At 36.2% G+C, this 27,630-nt stretch overlaps 1 protein-coding gene across 1 annotated transcript; it reads left to right on the forward strand.

The window, feature by feature from the left end:
- The first annotated feature begins 5,495 nt into the window (after positions 1–5,495).
- MEE40 (Pentatricopeptide repeat (PPR) superfamily protein) lies at positions 5,496–8,685 on the forward strand. The gene has a single exon (XM_006846015.4). The coding sequence runs from the start codon at positions 5,694–5,696 to the stop codon at positions 8,109–8,111; it is 2,418 nt and encodes an 805-aa protein (XP_006846078.2). The 5' UTR covers positions 5,496–5,693; the 3' UTR covers positions 8,112–8,685.
- The last annotated feature ends 18,945 nt before the right edge of the window (positions 8,686–27,630 follow it).

The raw sequence follows: 27,630 nt of genomic DNA on the forward strand, positions 1-27,630 counted from the left end.
GTCGGATCTAGATCCAAAACCTCGACCCAAATACATTCAGGTATGGGTTCGGGTCTAGCCACACCCAACCCATACCCAACATTACCAACCCCTAACAACTTTGACACAATTGAACCAAGGAAAACAAGGCTTATGCTGATTAGGTGAAGCATGTCACATCTTCCACACTCAGTCATATATATAAAAATTTTATAATAATATTGAAAAAAACGTAATGCTTGCGCCAAATTTTAAATATTACCCTTTCTTCATTATGAAGAACGATCTCGGAAAAAAAAAATGGAATGACGACCTTGAAAAGAATTTCTCTAACCCAATAAATTATAGGTCATCCATATGATTAGGCGATTAGATCTAAGCCTTAGAGGGAAGATTTTTATCCCAGCCTTATCAGCAAGATGAACAACTGTAAAGAATAAAATTTTGAGTTTTGAACTATTAAAAGGTTAGATCTTAAAATCCACCAAATGGAGGATTTTGATTCATTGTCTAAGAGAGACTCATTTTGACCTTTGATGGGGTGCAAATTCAAATTTTTTTATCTTAAAAATAATTATTAGGATATAGAGAGTATTTGTAGAAATTTTAATTTCATACAAATGCCACAAACATAGTTTTTTAAAAGAGTAGTTTCAATATATTATAATGAAGGGTGCGGTTTCTATATTACATAGCCATTTCCCTTAGCACCTTAAAAATTTATCAACATGTAATTTATTGTAAAAAATTCTTAATATTATCTTAAAATATATTTTCATACCTAATTAGAAAATTTAAAATTCCAAAAATGGTTAAAATCAAGTAGATCTATAAATATATGAAAATATTGAAAATGGACGGTCTAGATAATGTGTTGTAAGATGCACTATTTTCGAGATTCAAATTTTTTTTTTTTCATATTCATAGATCTCGATGTTGAGATGATTGATTAGAAGGCTTTTTCAACATTAAAACAACATTTTCGATAGATTTTTGAAGTGCATCTGTGATTCTATATTTTAAGGTTGCAACCTTATATAAACTTTTCCCTATAATGAAACACACAAAGGCACATACATATAGGTTGACAGATATATAGAATAGATAGGAATAGCTTAAGATGGGTTGACCCCTACTCAGATGTAAGGACCCCAATTTTTTGGACTTAGATACTCACGGCAATAGAGACTAGGACACTCACGACAGTAGAGAGAAGGAAGCGCGTGCCCGGTGCTAAGGGAAAACGCTAACGTCGCGTGCGTAAGGATATCGCCGTGAATGAAAAAGAGGTAGCGTCATGCATGAATGGAGGCATCACCATGCGCGTGAATGGAGGCATTGCCATGAGCGTTAGGGGCATTGCCGCGAGTGTAAGGGATAACGTCGTGTACGAACAGGAAGAAGTGTCGTACGTGAACGAGAGGGAACGCCATGCGCATAAGAGTACCGCCGTGAGTGTTGTGACTAGACTGTCGGGACTGTTGGAGTAGGGTAGTCCATGAGGTACTTCCTTTTCTTTTCTCCTTTTTCTTTCTAACTCCAAATGTCACCCTCTTACTTACCACTTGGAGGTGGCTTGTTGCCACCTCACCCCTTTTGCTTGCCACTTAGAGGTGTCTTATTGCCACCTCTTCTCCCCTTCTCTCACTACCCATTCAACCACCTCAGCTGTCATCCTCCAGCTCTCTTTCTCTTCCCCACGTTTTTTGCCCTTTGAACATTTAGAAATTCCAGCCCTTTGTGCCCATTGTTGAGAGACTTTAAGAGTGAGCTGTGTGAAGGACTTGGGATCACCATTGAAGCACAAGGTAAGTAGAATATGTTATTATGTGTCCCTAGTATGAAGTATGATTCTTATGTATGAAAATATGAGATTTAAGTATAAATTTTCATGAATTAAGCATGAATAATGTGTGATTTAAGCATGAATAAAGCATGGATTAGGCTTGAAGTTAAGCATGTATGTTTGTGTTCTGTTTTTCCAAAAATTACGTATTTTTTGTATGATAAGTTGGGCACTGTTATCATTCTTGTGGATCCTGAAATTATGTGGAATGATGCTTGTGTGAGTCTAGTTTAAGATAGAAAAGATTTCATGTTGTTATCTTGTATGGATTTGAAGTTATGGAATAGTGTTTGGAAAGTGTCATGTTTGTAATGTGATTTTCCAGGGAATTTACATGCTACTGTGACGAGATTTTGATTAAGCAAATGATATCCAATTGGCCTCAAATTACCACCATTTGAAAGGGTTGTGTGTCTACTTTGAGTTTGGTGTTTATGACTAGTTGAGATCATTGATAGTTTGGAAGATATGTTTTGTTTTGTGTATATATGTTATTGTTAGCAAACTGTGATAATTTTCAAGAATGTTATTTCTATTGTACTAAAAGTTTGACTAAGCAATTGAAGTCCAAATGACACAACATCACCTCCATTTGAAACACTTTTGAGTTTATTTGAATGTTCATGTTCACATATTGCTCTAATTCTTTATTTATGTAAAGTTACACTTCAAAACATGCCAGTACATCGTTGTGGACAGTTTTGGTAAAAATACAGAGTGGATGTCTCTGATGTCAAGGGTTTTGACCAGCCAAATAAGGTCTATTTTCTTCCAAACCACTGCCATTTGAAATATTTTTTAGTAAGCATAAGACTACTTGTTTAGCACTTTTCAAAATTCTCCATAATTTGAGAAATGTATAATTAATTGTAACAATATGACACTGTGGACAGCTTTATAAAACTCAAAATTTATGCCTCTATCGCTATGTATTTTAACTAACAAAAAAGGGTCCATTTTGTTCCAAACTACTGTCATTTGAATGATTCATGAGAAATCTTACATTCACATGTTGAGCATTTTTTGAAATTTTTTCTTGATTGTGAGTTATGGAGTAAATTTTATAGATATGTCATTGCCTTCACTGCACAACAGATTTCAGATGAAATATCTCCATTCTTTTGAACTTTTGATAGTTCAAACTAGGTCTAATTATTTGCAAACCACCTCGATTTGAAAGATAGTTGTGTCTAGTGAAAAATTGATTTCGAAACCGACTTCAAATTCCAAACGAATCAAAAGTTATGACCCTATTTACAACTAAATGTCACGGCTTGAAATTACAGCTGTAACACACATTCTGTGATATGGACACCGTTATTGTGTGAATCTGATACTGCTATTCTGTGATATTAACATGACCATTATGTGACACTGATACTGTCTAATTCTGCTTTATAAATACTGTGATATGTGCTATGACCACTATGCAATGGGTCCTCCATTGGTAGTGGAGTATACTGTGCTGAAATATATGACTTCTGAGTGCACATGGGGTGATATGTAACTGTTGACATACTGTGAATGTGTGAGCAGATGTAATATTGACCATTACACAATGGGCCACCCATTGGCAGTCTGATACGGTGATATTGTGACTGTTATGTGATTACTTAACATGCTTTGAGCGTATCGCATGGCCATGACTGACACCAATGACGTGCGCACGAGGTGATATGTGACTTCCCGGCCATGCCTTGTGCAAGTCGCATCACCAGAGATGGGTAATCGCCTGAGTTATGTAATTGACTTGAGATGTATGGTTGACCGAAGTTATGAGATTGACCTGAGATATATAATTTACCTGAGTTATATGATCGATTTGCGAGATATGGGAGTGGCCTGATGAATAGGGCTAGAAAGTGGGTTGTGTCTGTTGATTTTGTTATGCTCTCTTGTTAGTACGGATATGTTGAAATCTGATAAATTGCTACTGTATATGATATCTTATATTTTATATTGTGTCTGCTCTACTATGAAAAGCATCATCCTATAATTGTGACATAATTGTTATGCATGACTTCTGTTTTATGAGCATAGCTTAAAACCTTGATCTGTGTTGTGCGATAATATTCATAAGCAGGGAAACATGATACTATGATCTACTTACTGGGCTTTTCAGCTCATTCATATGCTTCCACCCATATAGATTGACTGCTGCTGGTCGAAGACGGACGGGTGGTGATTGTGTTTGGTGGACTGAAGGCCCACGCGAGACTAGAAGATCTCCTTGTTTTTGTAGTTGTCAGCTGGCCGTCGGCTGTACTGTGTTGTTTGTAAAGCTTTGTAATTTTGTTAATAGGCTTTGGTGCCTTGGATGCATTGTAATATTCTGGATATTGTTGAAGACCTTGGAGACTGTTTATGGATAATTTAATGGTTTTAATTTATTTTAGTTTTTAGTGTTTGGTGGATGAGTTTTATTGATTTCTTATAGTTTGCTTTGATTCTACACTCTCAACACGTGTTGATGCCACTCCCACCTAAGTGACGTACGCGATCTTCGGTCACGATCCCACACTCTGTCGCCTTCTAGTTTGGGATGGCAGGGGTTAGGGGGTAGGGTGGTGATATCAGATCCGACCAAAACAGGTCCAGGTCCACTCCAAACCCAACCTGTCGCGTTTATTGTTTGGGTCCAAATCCAGGTTAGGTCGTATGATCACACCATTATATGTCTTCAATCAATTAGAAAATGATTTATCATTTGAGGAATGTTCTAGATTATCTCCCTATTTAATACCAATAATCTAAGGCTTCAAGCATTCAAAATCATTCATTATCATCATTCGAGCTTTATCTTAACTATTTAAGTCCGCTATATGAATCTTATTAGGATGCGGCTTGCATAGAGCCGAGGCTCTAAACAATCAAATTAAAGCACACCTTCAAATAGTATCAAGAAATGTGGTTTCAAAATTGGAAATCTTTGTGCAAGCCTTAAGATATATTTTCATCTTTAATTATAAAATTTAAAACTGAAAAAATAGTGTAGATCAAGTAAATCTGTGAAAACTTCAAAATCTTGAAGATTGATGACCCAAAAATAGGTTACAAAAAGTACTATTTTAAAACTTGAAATCTATTGTTTTCTCATGTCCATGCATCTTGATGTCGAGATGCTCAATTTGAGGATATTTGGACATCAAAACATCCTTTTATAATGAAAATTTTGAGGTAGGCTCTAATTTAATTATTTAGAACCTCGGCTCTATGTAAACTTTTTCCATCTTATTATGCCATTAACCTCATATTATACATAATTAAATTTTTTCTCACCACTTCCACCCATATCATATCTTTTGGAGCCTTGTCTTGTCTTTTTTTAAAGCTTTCTACTTGAACCAAATCACTTCTCTTAACCGACATTACTATAGGTTGACTAAAAATATTGTTGATAAAATATAATAATAATAATAATGCAAAAGCCTAAATATATGTCTCGGGCCTTAATAAAATATGATAACATGGTTCATAACAATCATGGCTTTATCACCGTCCACTAAAGTAATGGGGAAGTAGATGGAGAGAAAACGGCGACCTTTAAGTCCATTAAATTCAATTGCCTGTTAACACCACTCTCCTCCATCACCGTCAAAATGTTAATCAGACGGCGATAACCTTAGAAGATGCTATAAGGGGCCTTTTCCAAACCAGATATGTCATTTGTAACGCCTCCTGTTCTTGTTTTGCCTGCGCCTCTTCTCTCTCTCTCTCTCTACCTCACAGTCCAGGGTTTATCCTCATCACCACGCCATGGCCTAATCCTCTCTCTCTCTCTCTCTCTCTCTCTCTCTCTGCGTTTGAGGCTTGAACTTTTACTTTCATCAGAGCTTCTCTCCAAACCTCAATCTTCCTCTTCGTCGCCATGTCTCTTCCTCTCTTTCACTCTCTGCAATTTCACACCTCCCAAAACTTTCTCTCTCTAAATAACAAACCCAGTTGCAGTCATTCCCTCTCCTCCATCGAAAACCAAGAGCTCTCCTCCGTCTTTGCAAAACCCACTTCTCTCTCTTCCCCTGGAGCTCACCCTTTGCAATCCACTCCCCCCCAAAAGTTTCTCTCTCTAACAGAAAGACCCAACTTTTCACAGTGTCTTGCATCGAGCCAAAGCCAGGGCCTCTCCATCTCTTCAAAACCCAATTCTCTCTCCCCCTCTTCAATCCACCAAATCCCTCCTGATTTCACAACTGAGGACCTTCTCAGCATTCTGAATCGGCAGAAAGATGCAGAAGCCACTCTTCAAATCTTCAATTTTGCTTCGAAGCATCCAAGCTTCATCACTGAACCGTCTATTTATGAAGCTGTTCTCAAAAGCCTTGCGACTGAAGGAGCTTTCTGCCATGTCCAAACCCTTTTGAATGAGATGAAAGGGCTCCCATCCTGCAAAATTAGCCCAGGTACAATGCATATTTTACTAGAAAACTACTGCAGATTTAATCAGGTGGAGGAAGCAATTGATTTGTTTGAAGAAATGGGGGATTTTGGGCTTGAACAAGATACATACATGTTCAATTTCTTGTTAAATCTTCTTGTTGAAGAGAATAAGCTGACAAGGGTGGAAACTATGTATTCTGAGATGGGCAACAGAGGGGTTAGACCTGATGTTTCCACCTTCAATATTCTTATTAAGGCTCTCTGTAAGGCCCATCAGGTGAAGCCTGCTGTTGCCTTAATGGCAGAGATGCAGAGCTTGGGTCTTACCCCAAATGAAATAACCTTCACAACCATTATGCAGGGGTTCATAGAGGAGGGAGACATGGATGGGGCTATGAGAATCCTCACAAAAATGGAGGAATTTGATTGCACCATTGGCCCTGTGACAGTAAATCTATTGCTTCATGGCTTTTGTAAAGAGGGTAGGGTAGAAGAAGCTCTGAAACTCACAGAAGAGATGTGGGGCTCTGGTTTTCGACCTGATAAGTTCACCTTCAACACATTGATAAATGGCCTTTGTAGAGCTGGTCATGTGACTCATGCTCTGGAGGTCTTAGATTCAATGCTTCAAGAAGGCTTCGACCCCGATACATTCACCTATAATTCACTGATTTCAGGACTATGCAAATTTAGTGGAACCCAAGAAGCCATGGCTATTCTTAGAGAGATGGAGCTCAGAGGATGTGAACCCAACATTGTCACATTTAACACTCTCATAGGTTCACTATGTAAAGAGAAAAGGCTCGAAGAAGCCATGGAAATCGCAAGTGGGTTATCAGAAAAGGGCCTCTTACCAGATGCTTGCACCTTCAACTCTCTGATTCATGGGCTCTGCAAATCAAACAAGCTTGCAGAAGCCATGAAACTATTTGAAGAAATGCAGAGGCTTAAGATAGCACCCGATGAATTCACGTATAATATGTTGATAGATAGCCTCTGTTCTCGAGGAAAGCTAGATAAAGCTCTCAGTTTAGTGAGAGACATGGAAGCTGATAACTGCCCTCGAAGTGTCGTAACATATAATACTCTCATAGCTGGCCTCTCCAAGAACAAGAGAGTGGAGGATGCTGAAGAAATCTTTGAACAAATGGAAGAGAGAGGGATTTCTCGAAACTTGGTAACCTACAATTCTCTGATTGATGGCCTCTGCAAAATTGGAAGGCTCGAAGAAGCAGCTGAGCTAGTGGACCAGATGATAGTAGAAGGGCTCAAACCTGATAAGATAACCTACAATTCCTTGCTCACTTTCTTTTGCAGAGCTGGTAACATAAAGAAGGCAGCTGATGTTATGACCACAATGACCTCTAATGGATGTGAACCTGACATTGTAACTTATGGGACTCTAATCAGTGGTCTTTGCAAGGCTGGAAGGGTCGATCTTGCTAAAAGAATGCTCAGAACTATTCCTTCGAAAGGAATGGTTCCAAGCCCTCAGTGCTATAACCCAGTGATTCAAAATCTGTTTAGGCAGCAAAAGACCGGAGAAGCCATGAGATTGTTTAGAGAGATGATGCGTGAGGGTAATCCTCCTGATTCTCTAACTTTTGCAATAGTGTTTCGAGGCCTTTGTCGCGGGGGAGGACCTGTTGTAGAAGCTGTTGATTTCTTGAGAGAGATGCTGGATAAGGGGATTTTGCCTGAGGCTTTGTCCTTTTCGATGCTTGCTGAAGGGCTTGCTGCTCTTTCAATGGAGGAGACTTTGATGGAGCTTGTAGATAGAGTAATGGATACGGGGGACTTCTCGGAGAGAGAGATTGCCATGGTTAGGGGGTTTTTGAAAATTAGAAAGTTGCAGGATGCCATGGCCATTTTGGGTCGTGGCTTGAAGAGCCAGAGATTTTATAGATGAGCTTTGGTCGAATTTTAGATATTCTGGGATGGTTAATGAGAACTCTGCAAACAAAAATTTTGAATCATATACAGTCCAGGGATTGACCGACCAGTTTTGGTCCGGTGCTCACAAATTCCAGGTTCTTCAGTGTCCACCAAGAAGCACTATTGCTATATTGAGTTTTCGACTTTGGATGCTTGGGGAAACAGGGTGATAAATTTTAAACTACATGGCACTGGAGATCAAATAAACAGTTGCTTATCCCAAGTTTTAGAAATCAAAAAGCAGTATGCTGAGAATTCATCTTTTCAGTCAAGCAGATAGAAATTGCTCTGTCTTGTATTTCACATTATTGGTTATTCACACAGTTTCCCTTGCAGGTGGGATGAAGCTGCTGGCCTCATGGATGATCAAAATAGAACATGAACTGGTAGCCTTTTCTTTGACAGATTTCAAGAGAATCAGTAGGAATCTTTGATGAAAAAATTTACAAAGTGATACAAAAGGTAGCTTTGCAAATTTTTCTGAGAATGTACTCAGAACTCAAATTGTACTGATAAATTGTTCTAAATTTGTCGCTTTGTCGCAATAACTTGTTTGTTACAATCTAATACAGTAGAGTACACAAATAATATTCGAGAGCCTGTTACTAAACAGTAGAAGCCATTGTTGCTAGAACAGGCTATCACGACATAGAGCGTGTGGTTTACGTGAGGTTGCAACCTTAAACAATCAAAGTAAGGTGTACCACCATTAATTTTGCTGTAAAAACTTCTGAGGACGTCCTGAGAATCTTATCATTAATAATAAAATTTTAGACTTCAAAAATGTTTCAAATCAAGTAGATCTACAAGAGATATTGCCAAATAACAAATAATTCATTATCAGAATTAATTCTAGGGGTCTGTTATTTCAAAACTAGTTATTTTGGCTCATAAATCTCTGAGAAAAGAACTGCCCACTCAAAAAGCCCAATTTGGAGAACCATCAAAACTATAGAATCAGAATCAAAATTAGAATCCATAAAAAATTGACCTGAAGAATTGCATATTGGAGTTTTAAATTGAAAAACCAGTTTATTTGAAGAATCAACAAAAATCGCAGAAAAAATTGCATATTTGGAAATTCACAATAAAAAACTAGTTTGCCTTGTGGATTGTAGCTCGAAAGCTATTGCAAGAAATTGTAGAATAGTTTGAGTAATTTCTGTAGTGTTTTTATTGGTTTCTCTCTCTAGAAAACCTCACTTTACTAGTTTTTTTGGGATCTGGGAGGTAATGAAGTTTTTGGGCAGTTTTAGGGTGAATTTCTGTTAAAATACATTAAAGTGGATTCTTGGGGATGTTTTATATCAGAATTATAGTGTTTTTTTTTTCCCAGTGGAACGTATTGGACTTAAAGAGGGATGCAAATAGGTGGTCATCTAAAAATAATCGAAACAAATATTTTTTTAATATAATTGTTATTTTTAATTTTCAAAATTTATTTGTTTTTCATATTAATGATTTTCATGTTAGAGATTACATGTCCTTAAAAATTAAGTCCAAGAATCCATCTCAAAAATAGATTTTTAAGAGGTGATTCATTTCTACGTGGACTCGTAGAAACTTGTCCAAAGACCGAGAAGCATAAGTTTGAAAATATAAAAAAAAAAACGTGTTAAGGCCAAAAGTTCTAAAACTCCCTAGTTTTTATTCTTGCTTCGACCAAAATGCGTCTTTAATTTCCTTAGGGATTCCCTTTTCAAAGTATGGATAAGTTTGTATTAGGTTGTAACCTTACTGTTGAGGAAAGGTGCATCTCAAGAATCCTATGGTGGAGAATATTTTCACATAAGAGATAACTCTCCAATTGATCATCTCGACCTTGACATTAATGGACATGAATAAAAAAAAATATTTTAAGTTAAAAAATTAGTACATCTTGTAAAATGTTATCTAGGCAATCTGATTTCAAGATTTTCAAATACTTATTGCTCTGTTTGATCTGTAGTATTTTTTAAATTTCAAATTTTCTATCTGGATATAAAAACAGATTTTGAAGTCATCATAAAATTTTTGATGTCCAAATGACATCTCTACAGTATAAGGAGGCAACCTTTTACAAACCTCACCCTTGAAGTACCTATGAAATATCTACGTTTCCTCGCAAGGTGTAAAACGTATACTATACTCCCGTGGGAGTATATTGTGGGTCTACTCCCTCATGCAAGACAGCTATTTAGAAAGATTATTTTCGTCTAAAATTTTGGAAACCAAGTTAGAACCAATAGATAATTATTTTCAAAAGAAAAAAAATTTGAATTTTGAGTGTAGTTAGATCTAACTCGTCAAAAATTGGATGGTCTCTCTTCAATTTGATCATTCGAACTCAAAAGTATGGACAAGAGAAAAATAGATTTCAAATATTGAAAATAGTACATCTTGTAATGTATTAACCCATCAATTTTTAAGATTTTCAAGTGTTCATAGATTTGTTCAATCTACAGTATTTTTTAACTTTAAATTTTATATTCATACATGAAAATAAAATTTTCATCATAAAGATTTTTTTTATACTAAAACAACGTATTTCGATACTATTTGAAGATGCACTCCAGTTTGATTGTTTAAAGTCTCGGCCTTATACAAACCACACCCTTTTAAGGGACTGACCGGGGCTTGTTCGATCTAGAGAGAGACAGCCATGAGAACCAAGCGATTTGGTCACATATACTCATGCTCTGAGCCAGAGAATTGAACGATTCTCATAGAACTTAATTTTTAATATTTTAATTTTTTTAAAAAATTTGACCATGGAGAATTGGTCGATCTGAATCGCCACTCGAACTCATTTTCATTGGAGGGGCAAAGAACCGATTATGGATTTTGATGCACGCATTATGTATACATTATGCATTCATCCTTTTCTAATCTTTGAGACTAATTGGAGGGATATACTAATGTGCAATCTCATGCTTAATCTGAAGCCAAAATCGACATCAAACTATTATTTGAATGCGTAGATGTATGTAATCAAATCATGCATTTTTCTCAAAATTGTACATTTGATCTTGCCGTCAAAGCACCTAGTTATAGGATCTTATGACAAAATTTTCGGATCATCTTTTGTTCACTTTGTTATCGATTTCAAATAGGAAAGAGGGAACTTTGAGCTCTTGCGAATTTCATATTTTCCAAGACGAGCAATCCATATTCTATCTCAACAACGGATTCGGATTCGAGGCACTTGCACTTCCAAATTATTGTTATTTTTTAAATCGATCTCAGATGGAGACAATGAAAGTATAGGATTTTGTGGGTCCAATAATGCTCCATTACTCTGTGGGACCAATAATGACATAGGGAAGATGGGAAAAAAATAATAAAAATATTGATAATAAAAGGATGAAAAATTATATATCTCTCAAGTCTACCTTAAAAAATCTCTTCATAAAATTCGAACTTTTATTCGCTCTCTTCTATCAATTTGACATAAATCTCTCCCTTATCTATTAAAGTCAAATGTAGAATATCCTAACCAATCTAAGAATACTAATCCCTCTCCTTCATCTTTAAAAAATAAAAATAAACTTTCAATTCTACCTCTCAAATCTTTACAATTAAAAAAAAAAACAAAAATAACTTTATAAGAATATTAGATAAGCCAAAGCCTAAATTTCAATTTTATAAAAAAAAAAAAATTAAAAAATAAAATAAAAACATTGTCTGCATCACTAGGTCATTTTAACTAGGTCCAATATGGCTCTTGAGCCAATCTATGTTGGGTCTAAGGCAATTGCACACAGTCCTAATCCACCGAATCTAATATTGAAGTGAAGATGTGGACCCAGGTCCCACATGGTTGCCACCCTATCCCCATATACTAGCTTGTTAGCAATGCAATGTTTCCATTTTCATCTAACAAGCCATCTTTCGAACTTTACCAATAAATAATCAGAAGGAAATTTAGGTGAATCGCATCAATATTATTGAATTGTATCGATATTTATGAAATAATCAATTCAATACATTTGTTTTTACCCATAAAAGCGAGAGAAAATTTACATAAGTACAAGGCTCTAAACAATCGAATTAGAGCGCAGCTCAAAAATTTCACTAAAAGAGGTTGTTTTGATGCCCAAATTTCTTCAAATTGATTATCTCGACATCAAGATGCATGAACATGAGAAAAAAATACAATTCAAATTTGGGATATAGTGCATCCTTGTAATGCATTTTTGGACCCGTCAATTTTCAAGATTTTCATAGATATGCTCGATCTACACTATTTTTGAAGCTTTAAAATTTATAATTAGTGATGAAAATATATTTTAAGACTATCATAAAGATTTATAGTATTGAAACCACATTTCTCGACACTATTTGAAAGTGCATTTCACTTTAAATATTTAAAGCCTTAGCTCTGTACAAACTGCACCCTAAAAACAAACCCACTGTCCTTTCTCTATCATTGAGGGGGCAGGGGGAGGAAGTGATTGTGGTAAATATGTTCAAATATTAGCATGGAGAGAGAGAGAGAGAGGGGTGATGATGAGAAGAAGAGGACAACAGTGGGGGGTTTCTAGTTCTCTGTGTAGATAAACATCCTTAGAGAGACCCCAAAAGGTGTTTTGTTGTTGGTAGCTGGCTCTTTTTTCCTCCTTCAAATAATTTGTATGGCATTGGTATTTGGGCTAAGAGAGCCTGGGATTTATCTTATGAACCTATGGCTAAAACGTTTGGAGATAACATAATTGCTTTCTGCCTTAGATCCCATGATGAAACTAAAAAATCCTTAAAAAACATGCATTGGAGAGTTCATGGGAGATTGTTGCCTTTGAGGTGTTGATCTCCAAGTTCTCATGTCTCTTCTATTTTCAACGAGGGATGTTGGATGAGAATTTGAGGTATTCCTTTCCATGCTTGGAATTTGGGGATATTTCAAAGGTTGGTAATCTATGTGGAACTTTCAAAGACGTAGATTAGAGTTCGGTTAATGGTTCAAATTCATCCCTTGTTTGGATTAGGAAAAAAAGGAAGTACTTTCCCTCAATCCAAAGAAGATTTGGCATAAAATAGGCAATGATGATTTCGTTGTTGATGTCACTTTAGGGCATTAAGGTTGACAAAACATCTGATCAACCTCCCACTGTTATTCAACATAAAGAAGATTTGTTGATTGTTCGAGGAAAGCAAAGGAGTGGAGGTGTAGGTAATAACGTCCGTTATAGGGAGGAGAGAATGAGTCCACAAGGCTGCCCCTTCGTCCTCAGCAACATAATCCGCAGTACAATCTACTTGTTAGTTTTTTCAGTTGGACGTTTCAAAAAATTCTAAAAAAATCTGGCAAACTGTCAAACATCCTTCTTCAATTTCAAATTCCTCAAGGATTTTGACTTATAATATTTCTCCTTCTGGTTGTGTTTCGGCTAAGAAGGTCATATGTTTAGATGTTTCTAAATCTATGGAGTTTCATAATAAAATATTATACAGAACTCAAATATTTGAGGGGATTCGAATCGATTTAAGGAATTTGTTAGAGACGAACCTTTCTTTGGGACATCAACTTTTGGGGACTTGCAGCTATTTGTGGGCCCAGGGAAATTTAATTCATCTTTTGTGGATAAAGCAACTTCCCAATTGGGGTGTAAAGACCTAGAGGTACGGAGGAGTCGATTTGACTATTTAGAAGCACAAAATGAGATCCTTAAAAAGAATTATTCTATGAGAAAGGTCACTTGTATAGGAAGTCTTATTTTGAAGCACAAAACTATTGTTTTGTCCCTGACTTGGTGCATACTGCAATTTAACTTGAAAGTAATTTGGGTATTCTCTGCCTTTCTTGTTAGATTGTCGTCAAAGAGATTTCTTCCTTTCTGAACTATAGCGTGTAAGTTGTTCCCTGGTGGTTCTCAAGGCAAAGTTCCCCCAGAAGCTCAAGGTATACTCATTATTGTGTTTTTTATTTCTTAGTTCATCATGGTGTTTGGTCGTAGCTGAAGATAGCGGTTTGTTATGGGGGGTCTATTGTTTATTTTGTTCTGATGCTTGTTACGGTTGGTTGGGCTATGTAAATTGTCTTTGCTTCGCTATATAAATGTACTTTTTTCTTTTATTTCAAATAATAATGTTCTCCCAGCGTACTTTAGAGAGAGAATGATAGATAAAGCGATAGAAGGGCAGGGCCTTGTTGCCCTAAGAGAGACAGAGAGAGAAGGAGAGAGGAGTGCAGGGGCCTATTGCCCCTGAGAGAGAGCGGAAGCTAGAGAGAGAGGGATAGAAGGGCAGGGGGATTGAGAGAGAAAAAGAGAAGGGCATGGCCTTATTGCTCTTGAAAGAGAGGAAGCTAGTGAGAGAGAGAAGGGCATGGTCCAGTTTCCCTGCAAGAGAGAGAGGAGAGAGTTGATTGGCCAGGTTTTCTTTAACAGAAACAAGGTGGTTAGAAACTGCCCAAGAGGCCTACCGAAACTACTCAAGACCCTGGCAGTTGGAGTGTTAGACCCCATAACTGATCAAAACCCAGCTCGCCCAAATGGCAAGTCCGAGTAACCCGACCCATTCTGGTTCAACCTGGTCGATTTTGTTTTTTGTTTTGTCCTTCAAATAGCTTACTATTGCAGTATCTCCATTGTCATATTGCTGCTTCATATCCCAGTCAAGCACCTACACCTGCTGATCGTGTACCTCATGTGCACCATAGTACGGGTGTCTCTGTTTTGCCTTCTCAATTTGCTAATTATAAAGCCTGCTTACCTCGGCATTAAGCCTTTCTTACCTCTAATCATTCTTATTCTGAGCCACAAACCTACAAAGAAGCTGCCAACCAGGTGGAATGGCAGCAGGCAATGATAGAGGAACTAAATGCTCTTGATCGGATGCACACTTGGGATCTGGTCTCTCTTCCAAAAGAAAAAAATGTGATTGGTTCTCGGTGGGTCTATAACATCAAAACAAAAGCAGATGGTAGCCTTGAAAGATATAAAGCCCGTTTAGTTGCAAAAGGATACAATCAACAATATGGAATTGACTTTGTTGAAACCTCTTCGGCCTAGTAGCTCATATGATAACTGTTCGAACACTTATTTATGTTGCTTCCATCCGACAATGGCCTTTTTATTAGCTAGATGTCAAAAATGCATTTCTTCAATATGATCTAGACGAAGAAGTATATATGAAGCTACCTCCTAGAGTTACAAATTCTCAGAATCCGGTATGTCGGCTGCGCCACGCCCTATATGGACTCAAACAAGCACCCCGTGCTTTGATTGAAAAATTTCATCATGTAGTCGTGTCAGCAGGATTTTGACAAAGCCATCATGATCCAGCTCTATTTGTGTCTGACACTACTACTGGCCGAACACTTACGTTACTTTATGTGGATGATATGATAATATCTGATGATAATAAGGGCACCATTCATAAAATTAAACAGAAACTCAATCAAGTATTTGAAATGAATGACTTGGGGCTCTTGCGATATGTTCGTGGCCAAGAGGTTGCTTATTCTCCTCGAGGCTATCTGTTATCTCAACACAAATATGTCACAGAAATTGTCTCCCAAGCTTGCCTCATGGATGATTCTAAGAGAGTTGATACTCCCATTGAATTGAATATCAAACTTCGTGCAACATATGGGGAACTACTCCATGATCCAACATTTTATCGACAATTGGTTGGTAAATTGATATATCTTACTATCTCTCCCCTAGATATTGCATATATTGTGCATCTAGTTAGCCAATTCTTAGTGCTCCTCGATCTGTTCACCTAGTCGCAATCTTATGAATCATTTGTTATAGAGATACTTGACACAAGGCTTTATTTTTCTCTTCATTTTCCTCTTTTGAACTTCGGGCATATACATATTCAGATTTTGCAAGAAACCCAAGTGATCGCAAATCAACTAAAGGATTCTGCATTTTTCTTGGTGACTCACTTTTATCTTAGAAATGTAAGAAGCAAAAATGTATTGCCCTATCTACAACAGAAGCAGAATATAGAGCAATGACGCAAACTACAACTGGAATCATTTGGCTTCGATGGTTGCTTGCTGGTATGAGTGTTATTGTTTTCACTTTCACACTACTTACTATGATAATAAGAGCGTCATCTACATTTTTAAAAAGAACGCACCAAGCATACTGAACTTGATTGTCACCTTGTCCGGCAAGAATTTTTGGCAGACACCATTTCCCCTCCATATATTGCATCCTTCGAACAACTTGCTGATTTCTTCACCAAAACACATACTGCACCTCAATTCTCTCGGTTTCTCTCCAAACTCTCCATGATTTATATCAAACCATCTAGAGTTTGAGGGGGAGCGTGAAATTATAGTAGCATGTTTTGTGCAATATGTTCTTTGTATTTTTTTTCAAATTATGTATACTCATATTAAGAAGGTTATTGATTCTACATTGCATTGTAACCTTATAAATTAAGGGTCTTCTACACAATATTGGATTTATAGAAATATAGAATACATCAAAATATTATCTTCTCTACAACTTAAACACCTTTAAAACACTTCTTATGATCCATAATCAATAACAAAATCAACCTACAATAGTTTACAAAAGGAACTAGGAAGATCTGATTAGAATCAAGCAAGGTAGAGCAAAAATATGTACCTTGAATGTTGAGTATAATAAATGGATTGCATGTAAAAGTGTGAACTTTAGATGATTCAAAGAGGTAATAGATCTCTGGAATTTGAATGTTGAGTATAATAAATGCATCAGAAACATCATGTAGAGAAAATCGAAGTTAAACTATGCGCACTGAAATGATCATCAAGGTATGAAGCTTGTAGTCAAATGGATAACTACCCTATAAAAGGCAATCATAAAGATCATATGAAGCAAGGGGTAAAAGGTTTACAAAGATATTGTAACTAAGAATTTACAGCAAGCTTTGAAGTAAAAGAGGATAAATAACAATAGAGAAAACTTGATGGAGGGTTATCTTGATGATTGCTTAAAATGAACTTAATCTCATACAGTGAAGGACCACCTTTAAACTTCAAATATGATCAATAGAATAAATTTTACAATGGCTGGTACATGGAGCTCATGGGAGTTCTTGCTCTCTCTCTACGTTCCTTTTGCTTGTAAAATTCACTTTTTTTAAAGATAGGGCTATGTTGAACCTAAAAATTGTATTTATATGAAGTGTTTAAGTAAAATTAGATCTCAACCCTTGATGCATCTCATCAATGACACATGAGAGGTTAATGTTTTTAGTCATTCATCCACATCCACTACCAAGATGAATGGATGAGATTTTCCACCATTATCACTCACTAAAACCCTAGGTCAAAGCCACATTTACCTTCTTATTCTTAGTTCCATACTTTTATTCAAACATGTCCAAGTGTACTTATAAAAATGCCATTAACATTTCTTTAATTTAAGAGAACTGAGAATGTTCAAAGGCAAGAGGAAAAAAATTAAATGATGCCATTGCATGGGAAAGGCAAAAATGAGGGTTATGACACCACTAATGAGATCAACTCTACTAACACCCTTCACATGCACCCCACACCTTCACATGGGCCACACCAATGAGATGCATCCTCATGAATTATTTACATGCAATATAACCTATGTGGATATTAATTTTAACAATAATTTTTATCTCAAAAATTTCCTTGACTTCACACAAGCTAAGTGTGTCACACGTATGACAACAACCTATGTGATTAAAATGTAACTTTAAGTTATAGCAATATAACATAAGGTTTGGAAATCAATTAGATAATTAAATATCAAAAGGGTCTATGCTCAAGATAGAAGTGGGTCCAATGTGAGGGGCTCATGGTACCACGTGGCCACCCTATGGGCACTCGGGTTCCACGTGGCATCTGCATGGATGTCTTCATTTTGAATTAAGGTCAAACAATTTTGAAACACGTTTTTGTGCTTTAAAAGTTCGAAAAAAAAAACTTAAAAAATCCAAATAAATATTTGAAATATGTTTGCATATTTTTTACATCATTTCTTATCATAATTAAATCGGACTAAAGATACATGTGAGATCTCAAGGTTTTGACTTAGTAACGTGAGTACTCCATTGGGCTAGTCTCGAAGGATGTTCCCCCCGCGTCTCAAGTTGATCCAACGGACATGGACACATAATTGATCATATAAAAATCACTGAGCTGGAGCTTCCCACCATCTGACTTCTTAATAAATTACAAGTGTACCACTGTGGGACATATTACTACTCTATTACAAGGGTCATCTCAAAGCACATATGTATAAGCTCTTTTTATGTCAAAAAATACATATGAAAGAGTGGCTTCCCATGCGAATGTATGTGCACATGCCATGGAACGATCTCGTTTTAGGATACATACTCATGTCCCTTAAGTCTTAACCATTTCATACATGGTCAGCTCTCATCGCAAGACACTCAGGTTCTTTTACACTCGATTGGTAACTCCAAGCCCTAGCTAATCATATCAATTATGAGGCATTCTAACTTATATGGTCCTGACTCTGAGGTAACCCTCATACCTTCTAGAGAGATTACTCTCTTAAAGTGTAAACTCTCAATGCCTCATACGTACTTGAGGTATTAGAACCTGGGCCCCAGTTCGCAAAGCACCTTGATTCTATCTCTCGCTGAATCCCACTGAGCGAGAGACGTTTTGCATTAAGGCCCTGAAATGTCATATTACCAACATACATCTCATCGAATAGAGATGATTAGATAATTTAAGAAAAGAAAAATAATGGTGTTTTCTCGGTGAAATCAGCTTATAGACTCACTTATCATGACAGATTGAGATAAACTTAGTCGAGCTTGAAGTATATTTGGAAAATTACCATCCCACATAAAATTCAAGCTTTTATGTGGATTCTGCTACAAGGTAAATCACTAACTTTTGATAACTTCATAAAAAGGGATAAAGTGCTGGTAAATGTTGTTTATTGTACAAAGAAGATGAGGAAAATGGTGATCATCTCCTTTTGCAAATTAATGGGAATCCATTTATTGTTGCCTAGAGGACACGAAGAAATTTTTATGCACATGGAATTATCTTGCTTACCAAAATCTGGGCATAATATTTGGCGGATATTTAGAGCGGCAATATTGTGGGCGATTTGGAAGGAGAGAAATATGACTTTTAAAGGTATGCTTAATAATTAGGAGGCAGTTAGAGAGAGGATTGTGCATGACTTATGAATTAATTTTTGGCTTCAAGGGAGGGGCCTAGCATTTCTAAGATGGATATTAGGTTGAATCCCAGTAAATTGTCAAGCATACCTCTATCTATCTAAAGCCTAAGAGTAGATAGATTCGACCTATGCCTGGAAGTATTTACTTAAATTTCGATGGTAGTTCGGCTAGGAATCCAGGCCGTGCAGGGATAAGAGGTGTGGTGCGAAACTCGGAAGGAAAAGTATTACTTTCTTTTGCTGGTCCTTGTGGCTTAATATTATGAATAAGGTGGAATTTTGTGCGGTATGGCAAGGCTTTAAGTTGATAAGGCATAGGAATCATGGGAGCTTTTGTATTGTAGAAGGTAACTCTCGATATGTGATAGATATATGAAGACTGTTGCCACTTTGGGTTGAGGTGTTAGATATATGTAGAAGATGGAAGTCTCATATCAGCATGTGTGTCGAGCTGCTAATGAAATTGCCAATGCTTTGGCAAAGAGGGTATTTCTTTGAATTCTTAAGAGGTTTTTGGTGTAATTGCTGTTTGATCTTGTTTTCCTCAATTTTATGAATAAAGATACATAAGATTACGAAAAAAACAAAGATCTAAGTGACAAAAAAATTTTATCGTGAGCACTATCACCGTAGTGGTGAGGGATTGGGACCTGCTCTGATCGAAACAGGAGGCTTGGAATCCACTGGACCCCAACATTTATCATATCGTGTGTTTAAGATCGCTATCTCTCCATCACCGTTCTTATACCATTTTGATGTTTTTTTTTAATGAAAAACAAAACTTGAATTTGGTATTTCATGAATCACACATATCATAGTTTATTTCTCCTTACGAAACCCTTTAATCATTTAATGCTGGCTACTCCTAATTTGATAAAATTTCAAAATCCAACCCTAAAAATTCAAAATTTGAACTTATGGAAGGAAAAGTACCATGTGTGTTGGGGGACACATAATTACATTTTTATCCCTGAGTTATATTATCATCATCAAAGCTTTTTTTCAACTATTTGGGGACAACTACATGAATCTTGATCTGTCATTTTGCTCTATTAAGGGCCATACTATCAATAAGGCCACAAGTCCCTAGATCTTTTCTCGCAACATCTTAAATATGGATGTAGAGTGGTTGTCATTTCCAAAAAGATAAAAACTAAGGGATTGTATACTATAAGACCATTTACTTTTAGGGCGTGTTTGATAACAGGAAGACACCTCCTGGAAGTTGAGAAATTCTCAGTACTGTTCAACTTCTGTGTTTGATAAAAAAAAGAACTTCATATGAAAAGTTTCTGTTTCCCATCTCGCATTAAAAAATAGTTCCGACCTTTCTCAAAATAGGAAGTTTGATACTTCCTACCTTTTCGATAACCCTAGCCGCTGAGCACCCCTTCGCCTCTGAGCACCTTTGCCGATGAGCACCCCTTCGTCAAGCACCCATCTCTTTGTGGCATGCCCCTCAAAAAAGCTCGTATTATCTTCTTCATCACTTAGATCCGGCATAACAGATCGAGGTAAGTGGTCACTGATCTCATCTTCTTCATCTCTCAGATCCGACATAACAGATCAAGGTAATCAAATAAATATCTTGGAGAATAACTCTAAAATGGTGTTTTGTTCTCTGTGAGAGTTTGGATTTTGGCTATTTGTGAAAAAAATTTGTTGTATGGCATTTATGCATCAAATCTCTTGAAAACCATGGCTAAAATGCTTGGATTTTCACTTTGTGCTTAATGTTATTGCTTCTCTGTCACTGCAATATTTCTTTTGTAAAGAATTATTAAATCTAGGTTTGAAATAACATCTTATGAGGTCTATGGCACCTTCTCACCTTTGACTGTTCACATGTCATTGTAGTTTAGCACAACAGGCTCTTGAAAACTATAGGTCTAAACAGTGATTTGTTCTCTCTAGGAACTCAATTTTGAATCATTTGTACTAAAATTACATATGTTTTGTTTTCATGTGAAATCTTTCACAAATGAGCTCTAAAATTGGTGTCATGCTCTTCTTAGGGTTGGGATTTCCTTTGAAATTGTGGCTATTTTTTTTTATGAATTAGAGTTTTCCATCAAATTATCTTCTATGACAAAATCAAAATTGTGGTTTATGTTCCGTAAGGTTTAAATAATTGACTTGAAATTCGTGTAATTTTGTCAATGCATGCATCTGCAAAGTATCTTGGAAAAAGTGTTCTTAAATGGGTTTTGACTTGCATTATCGATATCTTGAGTGATGATATTTCTTTTGACTGCGTGATTTGAAAAATATCCTCATTTCTTAAATGGACTTGGTTTGAAATAGAAGGATGTGATGGCTAATATTTGGGTTTTTATGTATTTTATCGTATTCTATATGTACTATATAATTGAAACACAAGAATTCAACTACCATTTTTTACTGTAACTTAAATCTTTACATATCTTGATGCATATTGGTAAATCAAGATGAATATTCTTGTCCGATAGTTTTCCTTGAAGGTTGTGTGTAACAATCCTAAACTTTCAAAAAAATAAATAAATAAATAATTCTTTATAGTGCGATGGTCCATATAAGTATTATGGTCCTTAGGGACCATCACCACTTTTTTTTTTTAACTTTTTCCTTTCATATACCACGTCCTTAGTTGACGTGGACCTTAAACGTTTCACATATAATATTATTGTCATACCTCATGTATGAGGTGGAGCTTAATAAATAATATAATAATGTGTCTTAAGAATTTAAATAGGAGAGGTGATGACTCCCACCCAAGAAAACTTTTGTATAAGCTCTACCAACACATTGAGATCTTTCTCTCTCTAGTCGAAACGCGGTGAGCTCTTCCTCTCTCTAGCCAAATTTTACCGAAAGTCCCACTCACATACTCAAATATAATGGGTAAGTGACTTCATTATCTTGAAAAATAATCCGTTCTTTTTAAAAATGAAATGAAATAATTACTTCTGCTTATTATCATGAATTTTAGACGCGATAAATTTTATGCGCAAGCGACCTCATTATTTTGAAAAATATTCTTTTTAATAAAATTGTGATATTTTATCTATGTTAAAAATTTTAAATGCTGTAAATTCATATAAATAAATTTATTTATATTTTCTTGTCTGTTGTTAGAAAATTTTAGATACTGTACAATTATTAGAAATAAATGTGATATTTCTGCTTTTAGTAAAATTGTGAGATTTCTTTCTACTGTTTTTGAATATTTAGACATTGTAAAATTCATGTGCAAATGACTGCCTTATTATTTGAAAACTGATATTTTTGCAATTGATTATAGCATTGTCTGTGAAATGTTTATTTGCGAATTGACATCCCATAAATTGTGATAATTCCGTATTCTTGAATTTCTATAAGAGTTTTTTTATACATATTAGATTGGTAATTATGCTAAAATGTCTTTACGAACTACTACCTTTCTAAATTTGAGCCCAAAATATTTGACTGGTTATTTTTGAAATGTTATTGAAAGTGACTGTTATTAATGGTTTCAGTGAAATTCATATTAATAATTTCAGTGATATGTTGAGTACATGATATTGTTGCTTTTGAATGTTTAAAGAGATTTAGAAATACTTTAAGTATGCAAGTGGACTCATCCGGTGCCCCTGAGGTATACGTGGACCTATCCGGTATACCGGTAGGGATTAAGTGGACTCATCCGGTACGCCGGTGAGGTATAAGTGGACCTGCAGGGATTAAGTGGACCTATCTGAGACATCGATAGGGATTAAGTGGATCCATGGGGTATATAAGTGACCTACTTGGGATGTCAGTAGGGTATATCCATGTAGGTGACCTACTTGGGATGCCAGTAGGGTAATTTGTGAAATCCTTTGAATTATGCACTGCCGTTAAAATGTTATATGCATTTCAATTATTCGGATTATACTTAATTATGCATTTTTTAAAGTGAAATTGTTAATGCATTTATGTTAATAGATCTCCCTTTTGAAAATATTAATATCTTTCAACCATGATTATTTTTAGGATTATGATGATCACTTACTGAGTAGCCAAACTCATCAAATTTTGGTAAACATTTTTTCAAGATAAACGCGGTTTCATTTTGAGTGCTCGTCAGGATCAACTCTGGAAGATATTGACTTTCACATCTCAGGAATATTAGTATTTTAAATTCTTAGGGCGTGACAATTATGGTATCAGAGCAATAGGTTTAAGATTCTTTGAAAATTTAAAAAGAATGTACTTAAAATCACATTTATTGCGTGTACAGACCGGGACGAAGTCAAGATCCGTAATAGCTAAAGCTAATATGGAAGGAATTCAAAAAGCCTTGAAAAATATGGTTGCTCAAATGCAACATCAGATGGAAAACAACAATCCACCAACGCAGTCGGTTACGGGAAATGGTAGGAGTAATATCGAACAATTTAAGAAATTGAATCCACCTCTCTTTTAATGGTGTTGTAAACCCACTGGAAGCCGAGGGATGGATTATGCAATTGGAGAAAATATTCAAGGTAATGGAATGTCCTGATGATAGGAAGGTGGCCTTGGCAGTTTTTATGTTAGAAAGTGAAGCACAACATTGGTGGCGACTAGCAAAATGAGTATTGGTCAAAGAAAATAAACCATTGACTTGGGAAGTATTTATAGATGCATTTAATGAAAAGTATTTCCCAGATTTTATTCAAGACCAAAAAGAAATGAAATTTTTGGAATTAATCCAAGGAAACCGGACAGTAGCACAGTACGAGGCCAAGTTTACTGAATTGGCCAGGTTTGTACCACATATGATTAACAATGAGGCAAGAAAGGTGAAAAAATTTGAAAGGGGTCTCAGACCAGCTATTAGAAACAGAATATCAGTCTTAAAATTGAGAACTTATGCTGAAATAGTAGATCAAGCCCAAATTGTTGAAAAAGATTTCGAAGATTACCAAAAGATGAAAAATCAGAAAAGTCAGGTTAGACCCACACCATCTAATCGACAACAGTTTGAAAGGGCAAACAAAAAGTCAAGGCCCTTAGCACTTCAAAGCCCAATAGAACCACGTAAAAAATGTGGAAAAAAGCATGGATCGAGCGCTTGTTATTGGAATACTGGAGCCTGTTTTAAATGTGGAAAATTGGGGCACCAGATTAGAGAATGTCCTAGCTTACAAATGCAACAGCTTCCAAAGCAGAGAGAGATAGCTCAAAAACCTCAAATGAAGGGAAGAGTATTTGCGATCACCCAGCGAGACGCTCTGGCCTCAAAATCAATGATCCAAGGTATTCTTATTGTCTTCCAAAAAGTAGTTCATGTTTTGATTGATCCTGGATCTACTCATTCATTTGTGTCACCACACTTTACATGCCACTTAAAGGTAGAACCAGAACAATTATAATACATTCTATAGGTAGCCACACCGATGGGAAATTCAAGTGACACCAATATAGTGTATAAATCTTGTGTAATAAAGATAGAAGAAAAGGAACTGTTGGTTGATTTCATACTCCTAGAAATTCAAGATTTTGATGTAATCTTAGGCATGGATTGGCTTTCTGTATACCATGCAAGTATTGATTGTTACAAGAAAATGGTTACCTTTAGTATTCCGAATCAACCAGTATTTTACTTCAATGGTATTAAAGAAGACTCCCCATCATATTTAATCTCCTGTATTCGAGCTAATCGCCTCCTTCGAAAAGGGTGTCAAGGCTTTCTTGCCTATATCAAAGAAGATAGGAAGGAAGAGATAAATTTGGATACCACTCTGATTATTCAAGAATTTCTTGACATTTTCCCTGAAGAATTGCCAGGATTACCACCTGACAGGGAAATTGAAAACTCTATTGAATTACTGTTAGGGGTAGCCCCGATTTTAAGGCACCTGCAAAACTTAAGGAACTTAAACAACAATTGGAAGAATTATTAGATAAAGGTTTTATCAGGCCCAGTGTGTCACCTTGGGGTGCTCCGGTACTGTTTGTTAAAAAGAAAGATGAGATCATGAGATTGTGTATCGATTATAGACAGTTGAACCAAGTGACAGTGAAAAGTAAGTATCCATTACCAAGAATTGATGATTTATTTGATCAATTACAAGGATCACAACTGTTTTAAAAAATTAACCTTAGATCTGGAAACCATCAGCTTAAAATTAAAAGTGAAAAAGTTCCCAAGACAACTTTCAGAAAAAGGTATGGCCATTATGAGTTTTTAGCCATGCCTTTTGGATAAACTCATGCATCGGCTGCATATATGGATTTAATGAATCAGATCTTTAAGCCCTTTTTGGATAAATTTATTGTGGTATTCATCGAGGATATTTTAATTTATTCCAAGAATCAGACAGAACATGAGCAGCATGTAAGAATGGTATTGCAAATATTAAGAAAAAAGAAATTGTATGCCAAACTTAGTAAATGTGAATTTTGGCTTGAACAAGTGACATTTTTAGAACATGTCATATCAAAGGAAGGTCTATCAGTTGATCCTTCAAAGGTTGAAGCCGTTGTTAATTGGAAACAACCAAGTAATGTGACTGAAGTTCGAAGCTTTTTGGAATTGACAGGATATTACAGAAAATTTGTAGAAGGATTTTCTCGAATCGCAACCCCATTGACTCATTTGATACAGAAAAATGTCAAATTTGAGTGGACAAGTGAATGTGATGAGAGTTTTCAAGAACTAAAAGTTCGATTAACTTCAACACCTATTTTAATTATTCCTGAGGGGAGTGGGGGATTTGTGATTTATAGTGATGCTTCACATAAATGCTTGGGTTGTGTATTAATGTAATATGGGAGAGTAGTGGCATATGCATCCAGATAGTTGAAAGAATATGAGAAAAAAATATCCAATTCATGACTTAGAGCTTGATGCAATAATATTCGCTTTGAAAATGTGGAGGCATTAGCTATATGGGATCATAAGAGCTTGAAAAACCTCTTCTCTCAGAAGGATTTAAACATACGACAGATAAGATGGATGGATTTCTTAAAAGATTATGATTGTATAATCCATTATCATTCAAGAAAGGCTAACATTGTGGCCGACGCTCTAAGTAGAAAATCTACGGGTGTCTTAGCTCATCTAATGATCCAAGAAATGAGATTGTTAGAGGAAATAGTGGATTGACATCCAGCTCCGTCCATTAATGGTGTGGTAAGTATGATTGCCAACATTAAGGCAGAATCCTAATTAATCCAACAGATTCGATCGACACAAAAGAAAGACCATCAACTTATAACAATTATAGAAGAGGTGAAGCTGGGAACGAGAGACGAGTTCTCTATATGTAGTGAGGATTTGCTAAGATTCAAAGGTCGGGTTTGTGTCCCGAATGATGAGAGTGTGAAGAAAGCTATCTTGGAAGGAAGCACATCACTCTCGTTATACGATACATCCCGGAAGTATTAAAATGTATCAGGACCTGAAGCAAACCTTTTGGTGGAATAACATGAAAAAAGAGGTAGCACTATTTGTGTTTAAGTGCCTAACATGCTAGCAAGTAAAAGCTGAGCAACAGAGGCCCGCTGGGTTGTTGCAGCCTTTACCCGTGCTAGAGTGAAAGTAGGAGCACATCTTTATGGATTTTGTCTCTGGCTTGCCTAAAACAAATTCAGGACATGATAGCATTTGGGTCATTGTGGACCGGCTGACCAAAACTGCCCATTTTCTACTGATTTGCACGACGCACAGTTTGGATCGACTGGCCTAAGTGTACATTAAGGAAATAGTGCAGTTGCATGGAGTTCTGTCAGTATTGTATCAGATAGGAATACTCGGTTTACTTCTAAATTTTGGGCTAGGCTACAGTTAGCCATGGGAACGAGACTCACATTTAGCATTGCCTTTCACCCCCAAATTGATGGACAATCGGAGAGGACCATCCAAACCTTGGAAGATATGTTGAGGGCATGTGTCATTGACTTTACAAATGGTGCCATCTCAATCAGGAGTAAATGACCATCCCAGCTTCTTGTAAAGTCAATGAAGCTCTATATGGAAGTATTCAGATGGCACCATATGAAGCTCTATATGGAAGGAAATGCAGGTCACCCATCTGTTGAGAAGAGGTTGGTGAAAGAAAGCTTTTGGGGCCAGAAATTATCCAGATATAAGATAGCATTAATTCTAGAAAGGCTCAAGACAGCTCAGAGTCGGCAAAAGAGTTATGCCGATAACCGACATAGAGATTTTGAATTTGAGGAAGGTGATCGAGTTTTCCTAAATATCTCACCAATAAAAGGCATTATGAGATTCGATAAGAAAGGAAAGCTGAGCCCACGTTACATCGAACAATTTGAAATCTTGGAAAGAATTGGAGGTGTCACTTATAGACTTGCCTTACCACCCGAATTGGCAAACATCCATAATGTCTTCCATGTAACATCACTACGAAAATATCAGCCCGACCC

The sequence above is a fragment of the Amborella trichopoda genome, chromosome 8, assembly GCF_054954075.1.
Source record: "Amborella trichopoda isolate Santa Cruz 75 chromosome 8, AtrichopodaSantaCruz75HAP2 v2.0, whole genome shotgun sequence".
NCBI lineage: Eukaryota > Viridiplantae > Streptophyta > Magnoliopsida > Amborellales > Amborellaceae > Amborella > Amborella trichopoda.

What these genes read in the sequence shown, in the direction of transcription:
- MEE40 (XM_006846015.4), top strand. Translation starts at nt 5,694, where the DNA reads ATGTCTCTTCCTCTCTTTCACTCTCTGCAATTTCACACCTCCCAAAAC.